This window comes from Bubalus kerabau, chromosome 6, assembly GCF_029407905.1.
Source record: "Bubalus kerabau isolate K-KA32 ecotype Philippines breed swamp buffalo chromosome 6, PCC_UOA_SB_1v2, whole genome shotgun sequence".
Taxonomy (NCBI): Eukaryota; Metazoa; Chordata; class Mammalia; order Artiodactyla; family Bovidae; genus Bubalus; species Bubalus kerabau.
The window spans coordinates 46301729-46322440 of record NC_073629.1 but is presented as its reverse complement, the minus strand read 5'-3'; the positions used below and the strand labels follow the sequence as shown (position 1 = coordinate 46322440).

The 20712-nt window shown below is 37.5% G+C and overlaps 1 protein-coding gene across 1 annotated transcript in view; it reads right to left on the bottom strand.

Annotated features, from left to right (window-relative positions):
- DPYD (dihydropyrimidine dehydrogenase) overlaps nt 1–20712 on the bottom strand; it is a 957062-nt gene that overhangs the window by 915835 nt on the left and 20515 nt on the right. The window contains exon 2 of the mRNA XM_055585018.1: nt 1457–1567. Coding sequence (XP_055440993.1) covers nt 1457–1567 — 111 coding nt within the window. The remainder of the gene's footprint in view (nt 1–1456; nt 1568–20712) is intronic.

Below are 20712 nucleotides of genomic sequence, written 5' to 3'. Positions count from 1 at the left end.
CTCTATAATAATCTATTAAGGGGAAACCCTAGAGAGTTTAATTTATCTGGATCATAGTTCTCGCACATTTAAAATGAGAGTGACTTGATAATCATTAAAGGATTTCTAAGTTTGAAAATTACATGATTCTTTTTTCAGTGTCCTTCAATTGTTTATATCATTATTCAGGATCACAACTGATAGTTGATTCATTCCTTGATCTAATTTGGACCACACTAGTGTCCTTCCAGAGACCTCTACGAGAAATGTCATAGTAGAACGCAAAGCTCACAGAAGTGGAGCAAGGAAAACTGAATTAGAAATCCAAATCTTCTAGTTAAGTGGCTGTGTTATCATCGCAAATCATGTTGTTTCCCTGTATTTCTCTCTTTTTTAATTCAAAAAACTTTGCTGGTTGGCCAGTGACAGAAGAATTAAAAATCAGATAAATACAAATGTACATGTACAAATACCCTCAATTCCTATCCTAAAAGAGTTTATATGTAGTTAAGAAGTTCATAAAAATAAACTAAAATCATTGTATTAAAAAGAACATATACACAAAGTATCAAAAGAGCTAATCTTAAATAAGTTTATACTTATTAATTGGTTCACTAATCACTTGGAGAAAATTAATGTTGGAGAAATTAATTTTTCTCCAACTTTTTGCAACCCCATGGACTGTAGCACACCAGGCTCATTTGTCCATGGAATTCTGCAGGCAAGAATACTGGAGTGGGTTGCCATTTCTTTCTCCAGAGGATCTTCTCAACCCAGGGATTGAACCCAGGTCTCCTGCATTGCAGGTGGACTCTTTTACCATCTGAGCCACCAAAGAAGCCCTTAGAGAAATTAATTTTGGGAAATCAGGTGAAAAGGAAGTTGTTTTCCTAACAAATATTTATATCTCATAAAATGGCATATTAAATATTGCCTTCAAAGTTGTACTTACTTAATCCTCATTTATAGCCTAATAATCCCAGCCCTATAATGATTTCATAGACCCAATTATATAATATTCTAGCAGTCAGTAATCACAGATTTTTCCACCTGCTCCTCATCTGGAAATACCAGGTGTTCATATTGAACACTTAATGTTTATATGTTCTCCAAAAGAATATTTAACAACAGTTTGTGTATACTAGTATACCCTTCTTCAGTTGAATTATATCTGAAATTTGGAAACTCTTCTATATCATTGTGTTATTATAAAATTATTTTAAGAGGTTTTTATTCATTTTCAAAAAATAAAATTTGGCACTAACTAAATTTATATGATTTTAAACTATTTCAAAATATTTTTTAAGAAGCAAAATTAATCACATTTTTTAGAAGATTCAAATATAAAATATTTAAATATGAAAAAACTACTGCTGTATTTTACACATATTTGATTATATTTCTATATATAAAATCATGTCTTACAGTATAGAATGAGATAATTTTCAGCATGAAACCATGCATCAGTCATACTTACAAAGCAGTTCTTATCAGGATTTCTTTTCCAATGTTTCTTGTCTAATTTCTTGGCCGAAGTGGAACGCAGAGTTGCATGAGACTGTGTTCGAGGATTTAAAGCCAGGATACTCTGAAGATAGCATAGACAAAATATAAGCATAAATATGCTGGGATTTTAAAAAATCAAATTTTAAGATTCCACACACATACTCCAAAGATGTATATTAAAAATGTTGTTTTCCCCTTATACTACTGTAATTCCACAACAAACTTATCTAAAGAAATCATTTACTAGGTGATATCCCAGTTCACTTTATACAAATATTTATTTATGATAACATGAAGGAGTTCAAAAACATGTAAAATATAACAATTGACCTTAAGATAAATTTTATAAATAGTATTCTTAAATAAGAATGAAAAGAGGCAGGCACTTCATTACAGATTTGATTTAAACTAGAAATAATAATCTCCATTAAGTTTTCAGAATTTTACCAACTGCTTTCACATGTATTATTTAATGTACAAATAGCTACTGTTATCTCAAAATTTTGGATGTGGAAATAAATTCAGGGTGATTAAGTAACCTGCTCAAGATCTCACAATTAATATGTGGAAGGGATTGAATCAGAATTCAGTTCTTCTGAGTGTTGGGCTTACATGTGAATTTAACCAAAGATGGAGTCTACATTTTATTGTGACTTTTTGAGGTATAAAATAGAATAGAAAACATTTTAAACACATGTGTAAGGCAGCACCTGAATAACTGAAGAAATAATTAATTTAAAAGGCCTGTCTGTTTTGAAACATGACCACTGGGACTCTTCCAGAATGAATGAATGAGGACCTCTGCAGATCAACTCCCTAATAGAACAATATAAGTGATAAAAATTAGTAAAAATAAGAATCCTTTGAAGTCTCCAGAAATTATTATAGTCAAAGAGCAAATGAAAAAATTGTTATTGAAAAAAACCTACTAAAACTTGGTAAGAATGGCAAAGGTCTGTGGCATTTGAAGTGCAGTCTTGTCTCCCTCCTCCAGGCTCCCAGTTCAGCACGCAGAAATTCTACCTCAGGTGAATACAGCCAAGAACAGAGGGCTGACCCTCCCCCCACCCTATAGGTGACACTGAGGTATCTCCCAAAGAAAGGCAGGATATTAGCATACCTACTCCCCTCTCCCCAGTCTACCAGCTATGCAGCAACTAAAGACCAGAAAGTGCAGCTGAGAAGTCAGGAGCTCCTTGCTTCTCCCATACCCACTCACAGAAGAAAGGCTCTATCTCAGGAGCAACAGGCCTGTAACAGGATCCTGATCACCTTTATCTCAGCTCGCCCATGGCTTAGAGTTAGCAAACCAGGAGAAGCAACTGAGATCAGAGGTTACTGCCTATACCAGGGCCCTGCTCATAAAGCAGAAGTGTGGCTCCCAGAAATGCAGGCCACTGTAACTACCCCTAGATCTGGAGCTGTGGCAGAGGTTTTTTCCCCAGAGAAAGAGGCCACACAAACAGAAGAACTGACTTCATTTAAATTAATACATGGGAAGTTCAAGCCTAAGGGTACTCTCAAAAACAATAAAGATTTCAATGCCAGACAATTAAGAGGAAGGAGGTAGCTTCAGGAGAGTGATAAACTAAATCACAAGACAGACAGTTTACCAGAAAGAATACCTAATGGCTCCTGTATGGCCACAAGAAATCTCAAGGACTCACCTAAAAACTACTCTTGCAAAGGGGCCCAAATTTAATTGAATGACACTGTCAAGTAATTTATTAATATGTCCCAAGGCATTGCCAAAAACAACAGAGCAATCAACTAGTAATCAAAGAGACTAAGAACTGGGTGTGATACCAACAGAGGTGGACCATTTAACAAAGAAATCCAAAGAGAAGGCACAGAGAGTTCCACTTTTTAAAAGCACTGTCATACCACAGTTTCTGAAGCCCATGGCCTCACCCTATGTGAGTGCAATCAAAGATCAGGGAAACAGATATATCTAAAGCAGTCCACCAAATCACTAAACAAAAGGCTAACAACAACCAGCCCCCCACTCTGGGATGGGGTAGAGGGAAATTAGTATACAGAATTGCTATATTATCTGAAATGTTCCATTTTCCATTAAAACAAAATAACAAGACATTCAAAGAAACAGGATTATATGGTCCATGCAAGAACAAAAGCAGGTCACAGATATTGCCTTTCAGAGGTTTCAGGTGTAACATTTAATAAAAACTTCAAAGCAGCCACTGTAAGAAAGGTATGGTAACAATATCTCACCAGAGAATACTCATAAAGACATAAAAGTTATTTTTTAAATTCTGGAGATAATAAGCTATAATAACTGAAATAAAAAATTCACTAGAAGGGCCCAATAGTATGTCTTAATTTGCAGAAGAAAGAATCAGCAAACTTTAAGAGAACTCAAGAGATATTATACAGTCCCAAAAGACAAAGACAAAAAATATTTTTCAAAAAATTAACACAGCCTTAAAGATATATGGTACACAATTTGTTGTTGTTGAGTCGCTCAGTCACGTCTGACTCTTTATGACTCTAGACTGCAGCACCCCAGGCTTCCCTGTCCTCCTTCACCATCTCCCGGAGTTTATTCAAACTCATGTCCATGGAGTCAGTGATGCCATGCAACCATCTCATCCTCTGTCATCCCCTTTTTCTCCTGCCTTCAATCTTTCCCAGCATCAGGGTCTTTTGTAACAAGTTGGCTCTTTGCATCAGGTGGCCAAAGTATTGGAGCTTCAGCTTCAGCATCAGTCCTTCCAATGAATAGTCAGGACTGATTTCCTTTAGGATTGACTGCTTTGATGTCCTTGCAGTACAAGGGACTCTCAAAAGTCTTCTCCAACAGCACAGCATCAATTCTTCAGCACTCAGCTTTCTTTATAGTCCAACTCCCACATCCATACATGACTACTGGAAAAACCATAGCTTTGACTAGATGGACCTTTATTGGCAAAGTAATGTCTCTGCTTTTTAATATGCTGTCTAGGTTGGTTATAGCTTTTTTTTGCAAGGAGCAAGTATCTTTTAATTTCATGCCTCAAGTGTCCACAAAACATTCTCTGTGACAAACCAGATGCTAGGCCATAAAACAAACCTTAATAAATTTAAAAAGGTTAAAATCATACAAAGCAGCTATCCAACCATAATGGAATGAATACAGATATCAGTAACAGAAGGAAATTTGGGAAATTTATGAACAAGACACATGCACATAGTAAACATTGTGCTGAGAGGAGTCAGTTACAAAATACCACATCCTGTATTATTCCACTTACATAAAATGTCCAAAATAGAGAAGTCTATAGAGACAGAAAGTAGATGTTGTTGCCAGGGGCTGGAGGATTAGGGGCAAATGCAGCATGAATGCTGAAGGGTATATGATTTCTTTGGGTAGATGAAAATTGATTGTGGTCTTAGTAGCAAACTATGAATACAATAAAAGTCTTTGAATTCTACACTCTATATTTGTGAACTGTACAGTATGTGAATTATATCTCAATAAAGCTGTTACTAAATAATAGTATTAATAATACACAGTAAATTCTACATTCAGTGAATTTCACTGAACACTGCATTCGTTCTAATAAACATTATTGGGGCTTATTTTATTAGCCTAACATAAATGAAGATTACTTTTAGTAATTGCTATATATGTTAGACATGATATTTCTTCAGTCAATCAATTTAGATATCTGTGTTCTGGACAACAAATGTACAATAAATCTATGAGTTTTAAACAATATATTCCTCATGATTAAATAATTCCAAAGCAACCTAGTAATATGAGCCAACAATAGAAAACATAAGTAATCCTATTTATATACAAAAAAAAAGAAAACATTTTTTTATCATGAAACAGAAGCAATTTTGTTTGTTTAGTTATCCTATTTGAACCATTAGTCATCTCACACATTAATTCAAGCTGATAAATAAGAAGATGATGTTTTTTAAAGTAGTTATTGTGGCCAACATTTAAAGGAAAAAAAAAAAAGAACTAGATAATATGCAAGAAAGATGGCTGTATTTCATTTAGTTTTTACTTCCACAATTCATATTGTGATAAATGATTATGTTTATCTATGTTGGCACAGTAATGTAACTTTTAAGAATAAACATTCTGAATGCAATTTATTGGCTGCTTATCACAGTAACTTTTCTTTTGCACAGCATAAGTAGAAAGTATAACACAACATGAAATATTGGGTTAACCTTTTGCAAAAAGGCAGTGAGTTGAATTCAATGGATCTTGGGTAAAAATAAATTGGATTGTGGAGAATGGTTACCATGGATTTGACTTAATAATATCCCAAATGAAAAGTGATATAAAATAAAAATACAAGACATGAGTGGTTGAGAGCTGTTAAAAACAATTTTCCAAAGCAAGACTTTTTGAAACTAAAAGTCAATATCATCAATAACTAAGCAGCTGGCAGAATAATACAGGAGAGTTCTAAATTGCATTCTTCCTAAGAAATGACCAAAGCCAGGTCCTAACAGGGTCACAGGGTCCCCTCTCTGGATAAATTGAGCAGTTTAAGAGACACATTAACCCTTTCAGAAATAAGGCATATTACTTATAAAGGAAGATTTTCTCCCATGCAAAGAATTTGGCCTTTGGCTTCCCCAATCATTTTCAGTAACCCAATAAAAATGTACTGGTGATTCTAGAGGGAAAAAAAAAAAAAAAAAAAACAGAATTTGAGAGAATTTCACTGCACTAATTTTATTTAGGTTAAGAAATGACAGAATATGATCAGGAGACAGATTCGCACACGACATCAAATCAGAGGCATGTGTTTTCCCTGTGCTGTCTGTCAATTCTTCTCTGGGAAGCAGATAGAAGGCCACAACACACAAACTAGAATCCTACATCTGAGAAGTGGCCTTCTGTACTGCTACCACAAAGAACACAAAAAGGATCTCTTATTGACTACAATCACAGGCCCTCAGTTCACAAATAAAAGCACTAAGTCTTAGCCCCCAAATACTGGAACTGAGTGCTAAGAGCTTGAATTCCAACTGCAGAAAGTCATTTGGCCAATATATTCTCTTTCTAAAAGCATAGCTTTGCTTTACATCTCAGTATCAATTATTCAAACCTAATGCACCATTAAGCTCTCTCCAGGCTTCCCTGGTAGCTCAGCTGGTAAAGAATTCACCTGCAATGAAGGACATCTTGGTTCGATTCCTGGATCAGGAAGATCCACTAGAGAAGAGATAGATTATCCACTCCAGTATTCTTAGGCTTCCATGGTGGCTCAGATGGTCAAGAATAGGCCTGCAATGCGGGAGACCTGGGTTTGAGCCCTGGGTTGGGAATATTCCCTGGAGGAGGGCCAGTAACTCACTTCAGTATTCTTGCCTGGAGATTCTCCATGGACAGAGGAGCCTGGTGGGCTACAGTCCATGGGGTCACAAAGAGTCAGACGCGGCTGAGAGACTAAACACAGCACAGCACAGCAAGCTCCCTCTATCCTTTGCATTTTAAATTATAAGCAAATATTTCCTCTTCAGTACTGGTCATTATTTATTTTAATTGAGCCATTATACATATATACAACATAATACACATATACCAACATTTTCAATTTACAGGCTGAACTTATTAATTCATTAAATTTTGTCTTATTTAAATTATGCTTAAATTTTGTCTCTGATGATGTATCCTAAGTTCTTTATAAATGTCTCCTACTTTTCCAGGTTAAAAATAAATAATAAGTAAATAAAATTTAAAACTTGTTTCTTTCATTTTTTCATAATTTGCTATAACTATGTTAATTTAAATAAAATGTATTGTGGCAGCATTTTTTTCTTCAATAAATACTCCTGGTTAACAGAAAAATAAATAACTGTTGCTTAATCCTTTTGCTAAGTATCTCTTGCTTCATCCAGGTAACAATCTAACAAATGTTCAGCAGTTGAGAACTGAACTTTTCATTTGCTTAACAGTCTCTTCTTATAAACCCCAATCTCAGCCAATTACCCCACCCTCTTCCAAGTCTATCACTGATCATAGTGTAAGCAGAGTTTAAGTAAGTAACTTAAGAATTTACAAAGGTGCCTTTGGTTCTTGGATAAGCTCAGAACTTCAGCTGGTTTGGGAGTACAAGAGAGAACACAGCCTCAATTTTGCATCTTACACCCACATTTAAGAGATCAATATAAATAACCTTGACATTTCGCCAAAGAAGACATACAGATGGCTAACAAACACATGAAAAGATGCTCAACATCACTCATTATCAGAGAAATGCAAATCAAAACCACTATGAGGTACCATTTCACACCAGTCAGAATGGCTGCAATCCAAAAGTCTACAAGTAATAAATGCTGGAGAGGGTGTGGAGAAAAGGGAACCCTCTTCCACTGTTGGTGGGAATGCAAACTAGTACAGCCTCTATGGAGAACAGTGTGGAGATTCCTTAAAAAACTGGAAATAGAACTGCCTTATGACCCAGCAATCCCACTGCTGGGCATACACACTGAGGAAACCAGAAGGGAAAGAGACACGTGTACCCCAACGTTCATCGCAGCACTGTTTATAATCGCCAGGACATGGAAGCAACCTAGATGTCCATCAGCAGAGGAATGGATAGGAAAGCTGTGGTACATATACACAATGGAGTATTACTCAGCCATTAAAAAGAATACATTTGAATCAGTTCTAATGAGGTGGATGAAACTGGAGCCTATTATACAGAGTGAAGTAAGCCAGAAAGAAAAACACCAATACAGTATACTAACGCATATATGGAATTTAGAAAGATGGTAACAATAACCCTGTGTACGAGACAGCAAAAGAGACACTGATGTATAGAACAGTCTTATGGACTCTGTGGGAGAGGGAGAGGGTGGGGAGATTTGGGAGAATGGCATTGAAACATGTAAAATATCATGTATGAAACGAGTTGCCAGTCCAGGTTCGATGCACGATACTGGATGCTTGGGGCTGGTGCACTGGGACGACCCAGAAGGATGGTATGGGGAGGGAGGAGGGATGAGGGTTCAGGATGGGGAACACATATATACCTGTGGCAGATTCATTTTGATATTTGGCAAAACTAATACAATTTTGTAAAGTTTAAAAATAAAAAAAAGAAAAATAAATAAATAACCTTGAAGTCTGAAAACCTTGAAAAGTCATGGTAATCAGTTCTAATCAAGAACCCTCAGATTTTCCTATATTTAATGCACTTTCATTCTTTGTACGGGCTCAGATTTCTTTTCCTTTAGATTGTACTACCTTTCCAAATAATTTATCTTCCACATTTTTCATTTGATTAACTCTATTCAAAGAATATTTTCTCCTTTATGCACAATGACTAACTCATTATGATTAATACATAATTGATGAAGGATGGAGTCTCTAACAGTCTTGAGTTTTACAACTTTAATTGTGCTAAGTATTTACTAAACAATATGCACAGTGTTAGAGGTTAAATGGGCTTAGATTTTAGCTCTATTGCTTTTCACTGGTTAACACTCTATCCCTCTACTTCTTCAACTATAAAGTGTTGATTAGTCATAGTACCTACCCCATAAGATCATTTTGAGGATGACATAAAATTACATATAAAACTTAGAACTGTGCATCCAGAAATTGCTTAACACATGATATCAATTAGTATGTGATGGATCTAGATTTTAGACTCCACTGAACCAATCTGTATTCATATTCTTGTATTGTTCATTTTGAATATATATATATATATATAGGAATCATTTTTTAAAGGATAAATATAGAAAAAGATGAAGAAAACAAGCAAAAGTGAAAGTCGCTCAGTCCTCCGACTCTTTGCAAACCCATGGGCCTGCCAGACTCCTCTGTCCATGGAATTCTCCAGGAAAGAATATGGAGTGGGTAGCCTTTCCCTTCTCCAGGAGATCTTCCCAACCCAGGAATCGAACCCAGGTCTCCCACACTGCAGGCAGATTCTTTACCATCTGAGCCACCAGGGAAGCCTAAATTCCAGGAATATAGAATAAAGCCCCAAAGTACAGGAATATAGAAAAAGATGAAGAAAACAGGTGAAAAGGTAACTGTAAAGAGATGGTAAGTAGAGATGTTTCCCAGATGAAACCAAGTCATTGGTTCCTGAAGTTATTCTTGCCCTAAGCCTGCAATTTCAAAGGCACTTTGTCTGAAAATGCAATATGCTCTACACAAATTAAAATGGCAGTGTGGAAGGGTCATGAAATTCAAATATACATTTTTAAAATCCAGTACATGTATATAGCAATGTACATATCATTTTATAACACATATAACTTACGGACCTTTGATCCCAACATGTTTAGGTTAACTCACATTACAATTCCTGCCTAAGAAAGACAAGTTAAAAGTTACAAATTTATAAAAAATGAAAAAAAAAATCATCAACTAGAAATGAATGAACCCCTTCACACACTAGTTACATTGCATGGGAAATTTGATTTATTTCTACTGAACCCATAGGTAACACAAATAAAAGTTTATGTACCTTAAAAAAACTTCATCATGGCACTCTCCTACTCAGCAAGCAAAGATCTTCTACATGAAGCTGCTCTCTGTATTTGCAAGGCCCAGTGTGTACTCTCCTTCACTTACAGAACACACATCATATACTAGGTACTTAAGTGCTCCCTAATTGAAACATGACTTTTAATGTTTTTCAGAAAAGATTAAGAATTCAAACACAGGAACCCTAACTTATACATCTGATATTACTCTCATAATTCTTAACACAGAACAGAGCATGCCAAAGGTGGTGATTGACTCTGACTTAGACTCTGTATTAGTCAACTTGGGCTGCTATAAAGGAATGTCAGAGACATTTCTTTCTCACAGTTCTGAGAAGGCCTCATCTCCAATTACTATCACATTGAGAGTCAGCCCTTCACCACACAAAATTTAAGAGGGACAAACATTCAGTCCATAACAGCCATGGAAAGGATTCTATTGTGTGTGGAACTATGCAAATGCTGTAAATCCAGGGCATTAATTTAAAAGATATTTTTCTCTTTAGATTGCAAATGGTACTATATTGAGTCTATATTTCTATTTTATCAAGACAAGAAGAAACTTTAAAATAAATAAAAGGGATATTACATGGTCTGCTTAAATTTTAAAAAATAAAAATATTAACAAAGAAATTAACCATTAATTATGTATCTTTATTACTTAAACCATTTGTATAGCATATGTACCAACTTACATACTGATATATTTTTATAAGAATTGAAAAAAAAAGTGTCACATGCAAACCCTTATTGAGAGGTATCAAAAATATTAAAAAAGATGAGAACCTGTACTATAGCCATTTTATTAAACAATTTCATTACCTTATAAACTATTTTTCCATTTAATATATTATTGCAAAGCATCTGTGCTTTATATATTCAAATAACCCATATTTATTTGGAAAAGGAATAACTATGAAAACTCATGTTAAAATATATCTGATGCTTGCAAGAGCTGAAAAATATATATATGAGTGCATACACAGAAACTAAAGATAAAATTATGTTTGGCAAAACTAATACAATTATGTAAAGTTTAAAAAAAAAAGAAAAGAATTAAAGAATTATTAAATTACCAAAAATATATTCATTAGTTCACTGATAATTAAGAAAATTCATACTCTAGAATTTATACTTTTTTTAGAGTTAAGTAAAATTAGTAACTTTATCTCAAAACTTGCTTTACAGTAATTTTTTGGCCTCAAAGTAAAATCAGCTTTTCAGACTCTTTTGAAGAAATACGAAAACTATTACAATTTACCTTTAATATATTAACTATTGAGTGAAAGACACATTGTCCCCTAAAACGTCTGTGTTTACAAGACCAAGGGTCATTTTAGCTCAAGAGAGGCTAAGTATCCACCAACATGCTAAAAATAAAGCCATACTGATGAGCAAATGAAAAAACTCAAAAACAAGATTTAAAGGGAAAGAAAGGAGGAGAACTTTAGTTAATTGAGCTTAGATTTTTTTTTTTAATTAACTAAATTGAGCAAGCAGCATGATTTTCAGGTTCACAATAGCATAATAAATCAAGGATTGACTAGTTGCCCTACATTTACATGGTTAACAGCTAAAAGAAAACATATGTGGGATAGCAAGTGATTTATATCAGAAATGACCTATTAATTTCCTGATTTTATTAATACCTGTGCAGAGACTAACCTTTTTTCCCAACCACCACAGCTGTAGTTATTAAATATAAACTAAGGTTAAACCGAAGAACCAGCCTGAACCAGAAAGGGCTAAAATGGCAACACACCGCCCTGAACTGGCTCCAGCCAGACCACGACAGCAGCACCTCCGTAGATGAGACCCAAAGTGTGAGAACGTTGCCTTTGCCTCATTATCACGCTAAGATCTCCACCCAAAGAGGGGACCCGCACTTGGCAAGACACAGTGTGCGCAAAAGGGCCCAAGGGACTACTCATGCTCTGGTTATTTCTGGAAATTTCCACCCCTTTCTCAAATTGATGACGTACTCATCCGTAACCCCTTGACATTTTCTCGCCTGCCTCCCGCAGGAAGAAAGGATGGTTAGAGCATGGAGCTTTCCCTTCTTCTTTCTTTAATCAATAAATAAAATTTCCTGCTCTGCTTGGCAAGAACTTGCTTTTCTTCAACTGGCGGAAGCAACAGCAGGCATGGAAAGGACTCACCTGGAGTCCAACCAACTGGATCTAAGCCAGGTCTGGTAACAACTGAGAAGGATAGGAATGGGGCAAGGATATGGCCAAGTGGGAAGTTGAACTATTTAAAATCAAGAATATGAAACTTTTGAAAACATTTTTTATTATTATGCTATGTTTTAGTTTGCTTCTCAACTCTCTATGGGTTTTCTGCCGTGTTCAGTACTGTTGATTGGCTCGTCTATCCAGAAACACATCCTCTTTGATTCCCCTGACATCAGAGCTTTGAGACCTCTCTTTGTATTGACTACTTTTACTTCTGTGACTTCCATTTCCCTGTTGATCACAAATAAGGGTCCTTGGACCTTTCCTGCATGCCCCTCTACTAATGATTACTTTTCTGCAGCTGAGTCTTACCTATATTCTAAACCCTCAGTTCTGTCTTGATTTACAGCCATCTACTTCAGTGGATGCCAAATAACCCACTTGCATGTTCCATCATTATCTCAGTTTCTTCACATCAAAAAACCATGCATTCTCTTCGCCCACCCCCCACCCCCCAATTTTTAACTCCATTTGACTTCTGTCAATAATACCACCACTTTTCTAGTAAATTGAACTTCACATGTGGTCAATTTACAACTACTATTTTTTGTTCCTTAAAGTCACACAATGCCAGTCAATGTTACTCACATCTGGCCTGTCCTTTTGTATTTCTTGCATCTACAAACTATTGCAGATCCTATTAGAGTTCACTTGGATCATGATATCATAGTGTGTGCGTTCAGGCTTAGTCGCTTCAGTCATGTCCGACTCTTTGCTACCCCATGGACCACATCCCACCAGGCTCCTCTTTCCATGAAATTTTCCTGGCAAGAATACTGGAGTAGGTAGCCATGCCCGCTTCCAGGGGAATCTTCTCCACCCCAGGTTCCAACTTGTGTCTCCTGCATTGTAGGATTCTTTACCACTGAGCCACCAGGGAAGCCTGATATCATGGTACTCTCCTAATTAAACTATTCACCTCAATTCTGTACTTTCTTTCTTTCCTATGTAACAAACATCTTCCATACACACATATAAATGCATGTGCACACACACATATACAGACCACAAAGCTTACATGTCTCCCTGTTTTATACTTAATGCCAGTAAAAACTACCACTTTATTGTTCAATGTGTTACAACCTACCACTCCAAACTACTTCCACTCTCACCTTATCTGTTGTTTATAGAGTCCATGTACAATCCTACATCTACACCTCTGCTCACATAACTTTTCTAAGATGGAACCACTTTATGTTAGTGTAAATGCTAGTTTTCGTTTACAATCTAAGATCCATTTCTCCAAAAATTAAGAAAAATTGCCCCTGCCTCTATTTAGCTCATACCAATGAATTTCAAGATATCCTATTGATACTATCATTGGACATATCAGATAAGAAATCAAGTAATTGTTAATATAGATGTATTCTATTATCCAATTGCTCTGTAAAACCCTCAAAAGCAATGATATCATTTATGTATTTTCCTATCCTCAAAACAAAGCATAATTTTTCATTAGTAAAATTATTCAAAACAAAAAATTGCTAATAAGAAAAGTTCTTTTTATGGCTGAGTAATATTCCGTTGTATATATGTACCAAATTGTCTTTATCCATTCATCTGTCAGTGGACACTTAGATTATTACCATGTCCTGGCTATTGTAAATAGTGCTACAATGAACACTGGGGTACATGAGTATTTTGAAATACGGTTTTATCAGGGTATAAGCCCAGTAGTGGAGAAGGCAATGGCAACCCACTCCAGTAACCTTGCCTGGAAAATCCCATGGAAGGAGGAGCCTGGAAGGCTGTAGTCCATGGGGTCGCTAGAGTCGGACACGACTGAGCGACTTCACTTTCACTTTTCACTTTCATGCATTGGAGAAGGAAATGGCAACCCACTCCAGTAACCTTGCCTGGAAAATCCCATGGAAGGAGGAGCCTGGAAGGCTGTAGTCCATGGGGTCGCTAGAGTCGGACACGACTGAGCGACTTCACTTTCACTTTTCACTTTCATGCATTGGAGAAGGAAATGGCAACCCACTCCAGTGTTCTTGCCTGGAGAATCCCAAGGATGGGGGAGCCTCATGGGCTGCTGTCTATGAGGTTGCACAGAGTCAGACACGACTGAAGCAACTTAGCAGCAGCAGCAGCAGCAGATAGCATATTAAAAAGCAGAGATATTACTTTGCCAACAAAGGTCCATCTAGTCAAGGCTACGGTTTTTCCAGTGGTCATGTATGGATGTGAGAGTTGGACTGTGAAGAAAGCTGAGCACCGAAGAATTGATGCTTGTGAACTGTGGTGTTGGAGAAGACTCTTTCGAGTTCCTTGGACTGCAAGGAGATCCAGCCAGTCCATCCTAAAGGTGTTCTGGGTGTTCATTGGACCATAACGTCCTGGGTGTTCATTGGAAGGACTGATGCTAAAGCTGAAACTCCAATACTTTGACCACCTCATGCAAAGAGTTGACTCATTGGAAAAGACCCTGATGCTGGGAGAGATTGGGGGCAAGAGGAGAAGGGGACGGCATAGGATGAGATGGCTGGATAGCATCACCGACTCGATGCACATGAGTTTGGGTCAACTCCGGGAGTTGAAGATGGACAGGGAGGCCTGGCGTGCTGTGATTCATGGGGTCACAAAGAGTCGGACACGACTAAGTAACTGAACTGAACTGATATTTTTCTCCACAGTGGCTGTATTGATTTGCATTTCCATCAACAGTGCAAGAGGGTTCCTTTTTTTCCACACCTCTCCAGCGTTTATTTTTTGTAGATTTTTTTGACGATGACCATTCTGTTGTGAGGTGATACCTCATTGTAGTTTTGATTTGCGTTTCTCTAATAATTAGCGATGTTGAGCCATAAAAAAGGATGAAATTAGGTCATTTATAGAAATGTGGATGGACCTAGAGTCTGTCACACAGAGTGAAGTAACTCAGAAAGAGAAAAGCAAGTATTGTATATTAATGCATGTATGTGTATAGTAGAGATAAACCTAGCTTCAGGGTAAGAACAGAGACTGAGACACAGACAACAGATGTGTGGACACGGAGGAAGGGTGGGAGGGAGAAGGGAAGGGTGGGATAAATTGGGAGGTTGCTGCATTTGACATAAATACACTACCATGTGTAAAATTGCAGCCATGAAATTAAAAGACGCTTACTCCTTGGAAGGAAAGTTATGACCAACCTAGATAGCATATTAAAAAGCAGAGATACTACTTTGCCAACAAAGATACTTCTAGTCAAGGCTATGGTTTTTCCTGTGGTCATGTATGGATGTGAGAGTTGGACTGTGAAGAAAGCTGAGTGCTAAAGAATTGATGCTTTTGAACTGTGGTGTTGGATAAAACTCTTGAGAGTCCCTTGGACTGCAAGAAGATCCAACCAGTCCATCCTAAAGGAGATCAGTCCTGGGTGTTCATTGGAAGGACTGATGCTGAGGCTGAAACTCCAATACTTTGGCCACCTTATGCAAAGAGTTGACTCATTGGAAAAGACTCTGATGCTGGGAGGGATTGGGGGCAGGAGGAGAAGGGGAGAACAGAGGATGAGATGGCTGGATGGCATCACCGACTCGATGCACATGAGTTTGGGTGAACTCCAGGAGTTGGTGACGGACAGGGAGGCCTGGCGTGCTGTGATTCATGGGGTCTCAAAGAGTCAGACATTACTGAGCGACTGAACTGAACTGATGTGTAAAACATTGGAACCTGCTATAAAGTACAGGAAGCTGAGCTCAGTGTTCTGTGATGATCTAGATGGGTGGGATGGAGAGATCCAAGAGGAAGGGATACATATAGCTGAGTTATGTTGTTGTACAGCAAAAACTAACACAACACTGTAAAGCATTTATCCTCCAATTAGGGAAAAAAAAAAAATATATATATATATATAGTTCTTTAGCAGAAGAGTCAGAAAAAGGAGCAAGAAACATCCACTGGAGAATGGACTTTAATACTGGCAAAACAAACAGAATTTTGTTTTCTTCTTAGTGTTCACTCTATTGCAGAAGACAAAGAACACCATTCAGTATTTGTCAGCACTCAGAAAGATTTTTAAGCCATATAATCATTAACTACTCAGAAATGGGAGGTCAGTGTTTTCAGACTTTCATTGGAAGGATTAATCATGCAACTCACTAGCTGAAGCAGCAGTGAAACACTTTGAACTGAACCTTGCAATCTGTGGTAATATAACACCAGCAACAATTTCTGACAAGAAAACAAATGAATTACTTGTTATCCACTCAAAATGTTCTAGGGTCAAAACTTCAGATTTTATTACACAATACAGACATCTCAAACATACGAAAAACGAAAAATGTTGTATCTACTTGACCTAAACTGGTTTTCTTTCAGGAATAAATAAAATGAACTCTACATCTTCTCAAGGTCTCTAGAATTTAGTACATTAGAGGTGGAATGGACTTTAGATATTAATATTTTCCATCCTAATTTAGAAATCCTATTCCAAAAACTTATTGAACTATATCAAATTTATCAAAGAAATATGACAAAGGGTTACTGTGTAACATACATAAAGCTCACACAAATTTAAAATAAAAGAAAATGCCAAAAGATAAAATACAAAACGGGCATTCACAGAGGAATGCATATATATTTTCAGTTTAACAGATATATTCAGCCACCCCCTGGGTTTTCATTGCAAATAAGTTTCTGTTCCTATCACTATTAGAAACACTCTTTCAAGTCTCTGATAATGAAGAATTTGCCCATTACTTCTCTTTGTGCTGTTGGCACACATTTTCTTTTTTTCATATTTTGTCCCTATTTAAAATATTTCAAGTAATCTTTATAATAGTTTTATTGAGATATAATTCACTTACCACACAATTTACCCATTTAAAGTATACAATTTGATGCCTTTTAGTATATCACAGAGTTGTACAATCATCATCATAATCAATTTTAGAACATTGCATCAATTTCCTCCTCCCAAAAAATCCATACGCATTAGCAGTCACTTCACATTTCCCCTAAATTCCCAGCATCAAGCAATGATTAATCTATTTTCTGACTACAGATTTGTCTGTTCTTTTTTTCCAGTTTCATTGCAGCATAACTGACAAATATTGTATATATGTATATATATAGGAATTTATTTAAGGTATACAATGTGATTCTGATATACATATACATCATGAAATGTTACCACCATTAAAATATCTATCACCTTACAGTAACCTTTTATTTGTGTGTGTCAGGGGGTGGATATTTTCAGCCTCCTCTCAGAAAATGTCAAGAAATACAAAATTTTATTAACTATGGTCTCCATGCTGTACATATCAGATCTCCAGAACAGGTCCATTCTGCATAACAGATACTTTGTACCCTTTGACTATCATCTCTCCATTTCCCCCACCTTCCAGCCTCTAGCTTGTCTTTTTATGCCCAGCTTATTTCATTTTTAGCATAATGTCCTCTGAGTTCATTCATGACATTGAAAATGAGACAATTTCCTTCTTTTTTATGGCTGAATATTCCGTTGTGTCTGTGTGTGTGTGTGTGTGTACCACATTTTTGGTATTCATTCATCTACTGATGGACATTCGGGCTGTTTCTGTATCTTACCCACTGTGCATAGCACCTCAATGAACATGGAGGTGCAGATGGCTTCTCTTCAGATACTGATCTCAGGCTTTATCACCTTCATTTCTGAACGCTGATTTCACTGGGTATAGAATTCTAGCTTGAGAGTTGTGTGCTTTTTCCCCAGTGCTTTAAATTTGTTGTCATTCTGTCTTTTCATCTTCATTGTTTCCAAGAAGAAATCTGTTTACCTTATCTTTGTTCTTCTGTACATAATTTGCCTGTTTTTTTTTTCCTAGCTGCTCTGAAGATTATCTCCTTATAATTGGTTTTGATCAGTTTGATTTTGTGTCTTACCGTGGTTTTCTTTGTATTTTTTCTGCTTGGCTTCATTGGGCTTTTTGGACCTATGAATTTATTTTCACAATTTTTTATTTTCTGATTTCTCATCCCACCTTCACTCCTCTCTTTAGGGGATTCCATGTACACACATATTAGGTCACTTGAAGCTGTCCCACAACTTGTAACTCATTTTTTTTCTCTCTGTGCTTCATTGTCGATATTTACCATTACTACATCCTCAATTACACTATCTTTTCTTCTGCACTATCTAATCAGTGTTTCATCCTATCCAGTGTATCTTTCATCTTAGATATAGTAGGCACAATTTCTATAGTTCAATTTACACTTCTGTCTTATCTTCTGTGCTTCTACTTAACTTGTTGAACACATAGAATATGTTATCACTATTTTAATGTCCTCTGCTAATTCTAACACATGTGTCAGTTCTGAGTTTGTTTCAATTCATTCATTTTACCTTCATGATGAGTTGCATTTTCCTACTTCTTTTAAGACTGCCTGGTAATGTTTAACTGGGTGCCAAGCATTGTGGACACACTTTGTTGGGATATTCCTGTATTCCTATATATATTCTTGCTGAGGCTGCTGCTGCTAAGTCGCGTCAGTCGTGTCTGACTCTGTGCGACCCCATAGAGGGCAGCCCAACAGGCTCCCCCGTCTCTGGGATTCTCCAGGCAAGAACACTGGAGTGAGTTGCTATTTCCTTCTCCAATGCATGAAAGTGAAAAGTGAAAGGGAAGTCGCTCAGTCATGTCCGACTCTTCGCGACCCCATGGACTGCAGCCTACCAGGCTCCTCCGTCCATGGGATTTTCCAGGCAAGAGTACTGGAGTGGGTCGCCAGTGCCTTCTCCGATATATATTCTTGAGTTTTGTTCTAAGACATAGTTGAGTTGTATGGAAACAGTTTGACCCTCTTGAGTCTTGCTTCTAAGATTTGTGAGGTGGTATCAGAGCAGTATTTAGTCCAGGGTTATTTCTCACTATTGAGGCAAGTACCTAATGCTCTATGATGAAGTGTTCCAGTCCTGCTGGTTGGGAGCAGGCACTCTTCCCAGACCAGAGTAAATGTCAGATACTGCTCCTTCTAGTTCTCTCAGATTGTTCTTTACCCAGCTTTGGGTAATTTTTCTCACATTCATGTGCCAATCGTTCCTCTGTGAAAGATTCAGGGGGAGGCGCCTGCAGGGCTCTGATTTTCCTTCTGAGAAGCTCTCTTCTCTGTTACTCTGTTCTACAAAGCCCAGTGCCTTGGGATCCCCAGAGTCCACCAGGCTCTGGGTGGGTTCCAATTTCTTAAGCTAAAGCTTACAAACTCTTTCAAGAGAGTAAGCTGGGGAAATTTGGAGGGCTCTCCTCCTTTGTTTTCTGTCTCTCAGAGATCGCATCTTTTGTTGCCTGATAGCTAGTTTCTTTAAAAACATTGTTTCATATGCTTTATTTATTTTTACTGTCAGGTGGAAATATGTGCAGGAATGGGTTCATTCAGTAGGCCTAAGAGTTGGACACGACTGAGCGACTTCACTTTCACTTTTCACTTTCATGCATTGGAGAAGGAAGTGGCAACTCACTCCAGTGTTCTTGCCTGGAGAATCCCAGGGACGGGGGAGCCTGGTGGGCTGCCGTCTATGGGGTCGCACAGAGTCGGTCACGACTGAAGCGACTTAGCAGCAGCAGCAGCAAGTTGCTCAAATCCAGCACAGTCCCAGAAAAGGACTATTTTCAGAAGTGGCCCTTGACCCACTCCTGGGAACCAAGCTGAGAATGCTCTGACCAGAGCATTTCTGTATGCCTAAGGCCTTGGGCCATGCTACACTAAACTGACTAGATAATTTAAGCTCACCATGTGATTAATAATGAACATCTGCTTTTTCTCTGGTGGTCTGGAGCTTGAATAAGTGAAGTCAGCCATGCAGCACCACATGGCCCCATGACTAATGCCCAATAAAAACTCTGGACACTAAGGCTTGGGTCAGCCTCCCTGGCAAGCAACACTACACACATGTTGCTACACATTGTGATGGGGGGAATTAAGCAGGTCTCACATAGCTCCACTGAGAGAGAATACCTCAAAGCTTCTGCCTGGTTTCCTCTGAATTTGACTTATGTTCCTTTTCTCTTTGTTGATCTTAATATATCTTTCAAATAATAAACTGTAATCATGAATATAATCACTTCAGAGTTCTGTGAATACTTATAGTGAATTAATGAGCCAGAGAGTGGTCATGGGGACCCCTGACACAAAAGGTAAACTCACACCCTTTTATTAATACTCCACCTTGAGCAGAAGAGGAAATACAGACAAGACACCATAGTCTAATGAGCACTCTCTCCCTGATAGCTGAGTTGGTAAAGAATCTGCCTGCAATACAGGAGACCCTGGTTTGATTCCTGGGTCAGGAAGATCTGCTGGAAAAGGGTTAGGCTACCTACTCCAGTATTCTTGGGCTTCCCTTGTGGCTCAGCTGGTAAAGAGGAGACCTGGGTTGGATACCTGGGTTCGATCCCTGGGTTGGGAAGGTTCCCTGGAGAAGGGAAAGGCTACCCACTCCCGTATTCTGGCCTGGAGAATTCAGTCCATGGGGTCACAAAGTGTCAGACACAACTGAGCAACTTTCACTTCTCTTTGTCTCCCATGCAACTTAACTTCCTAATTCATCTTG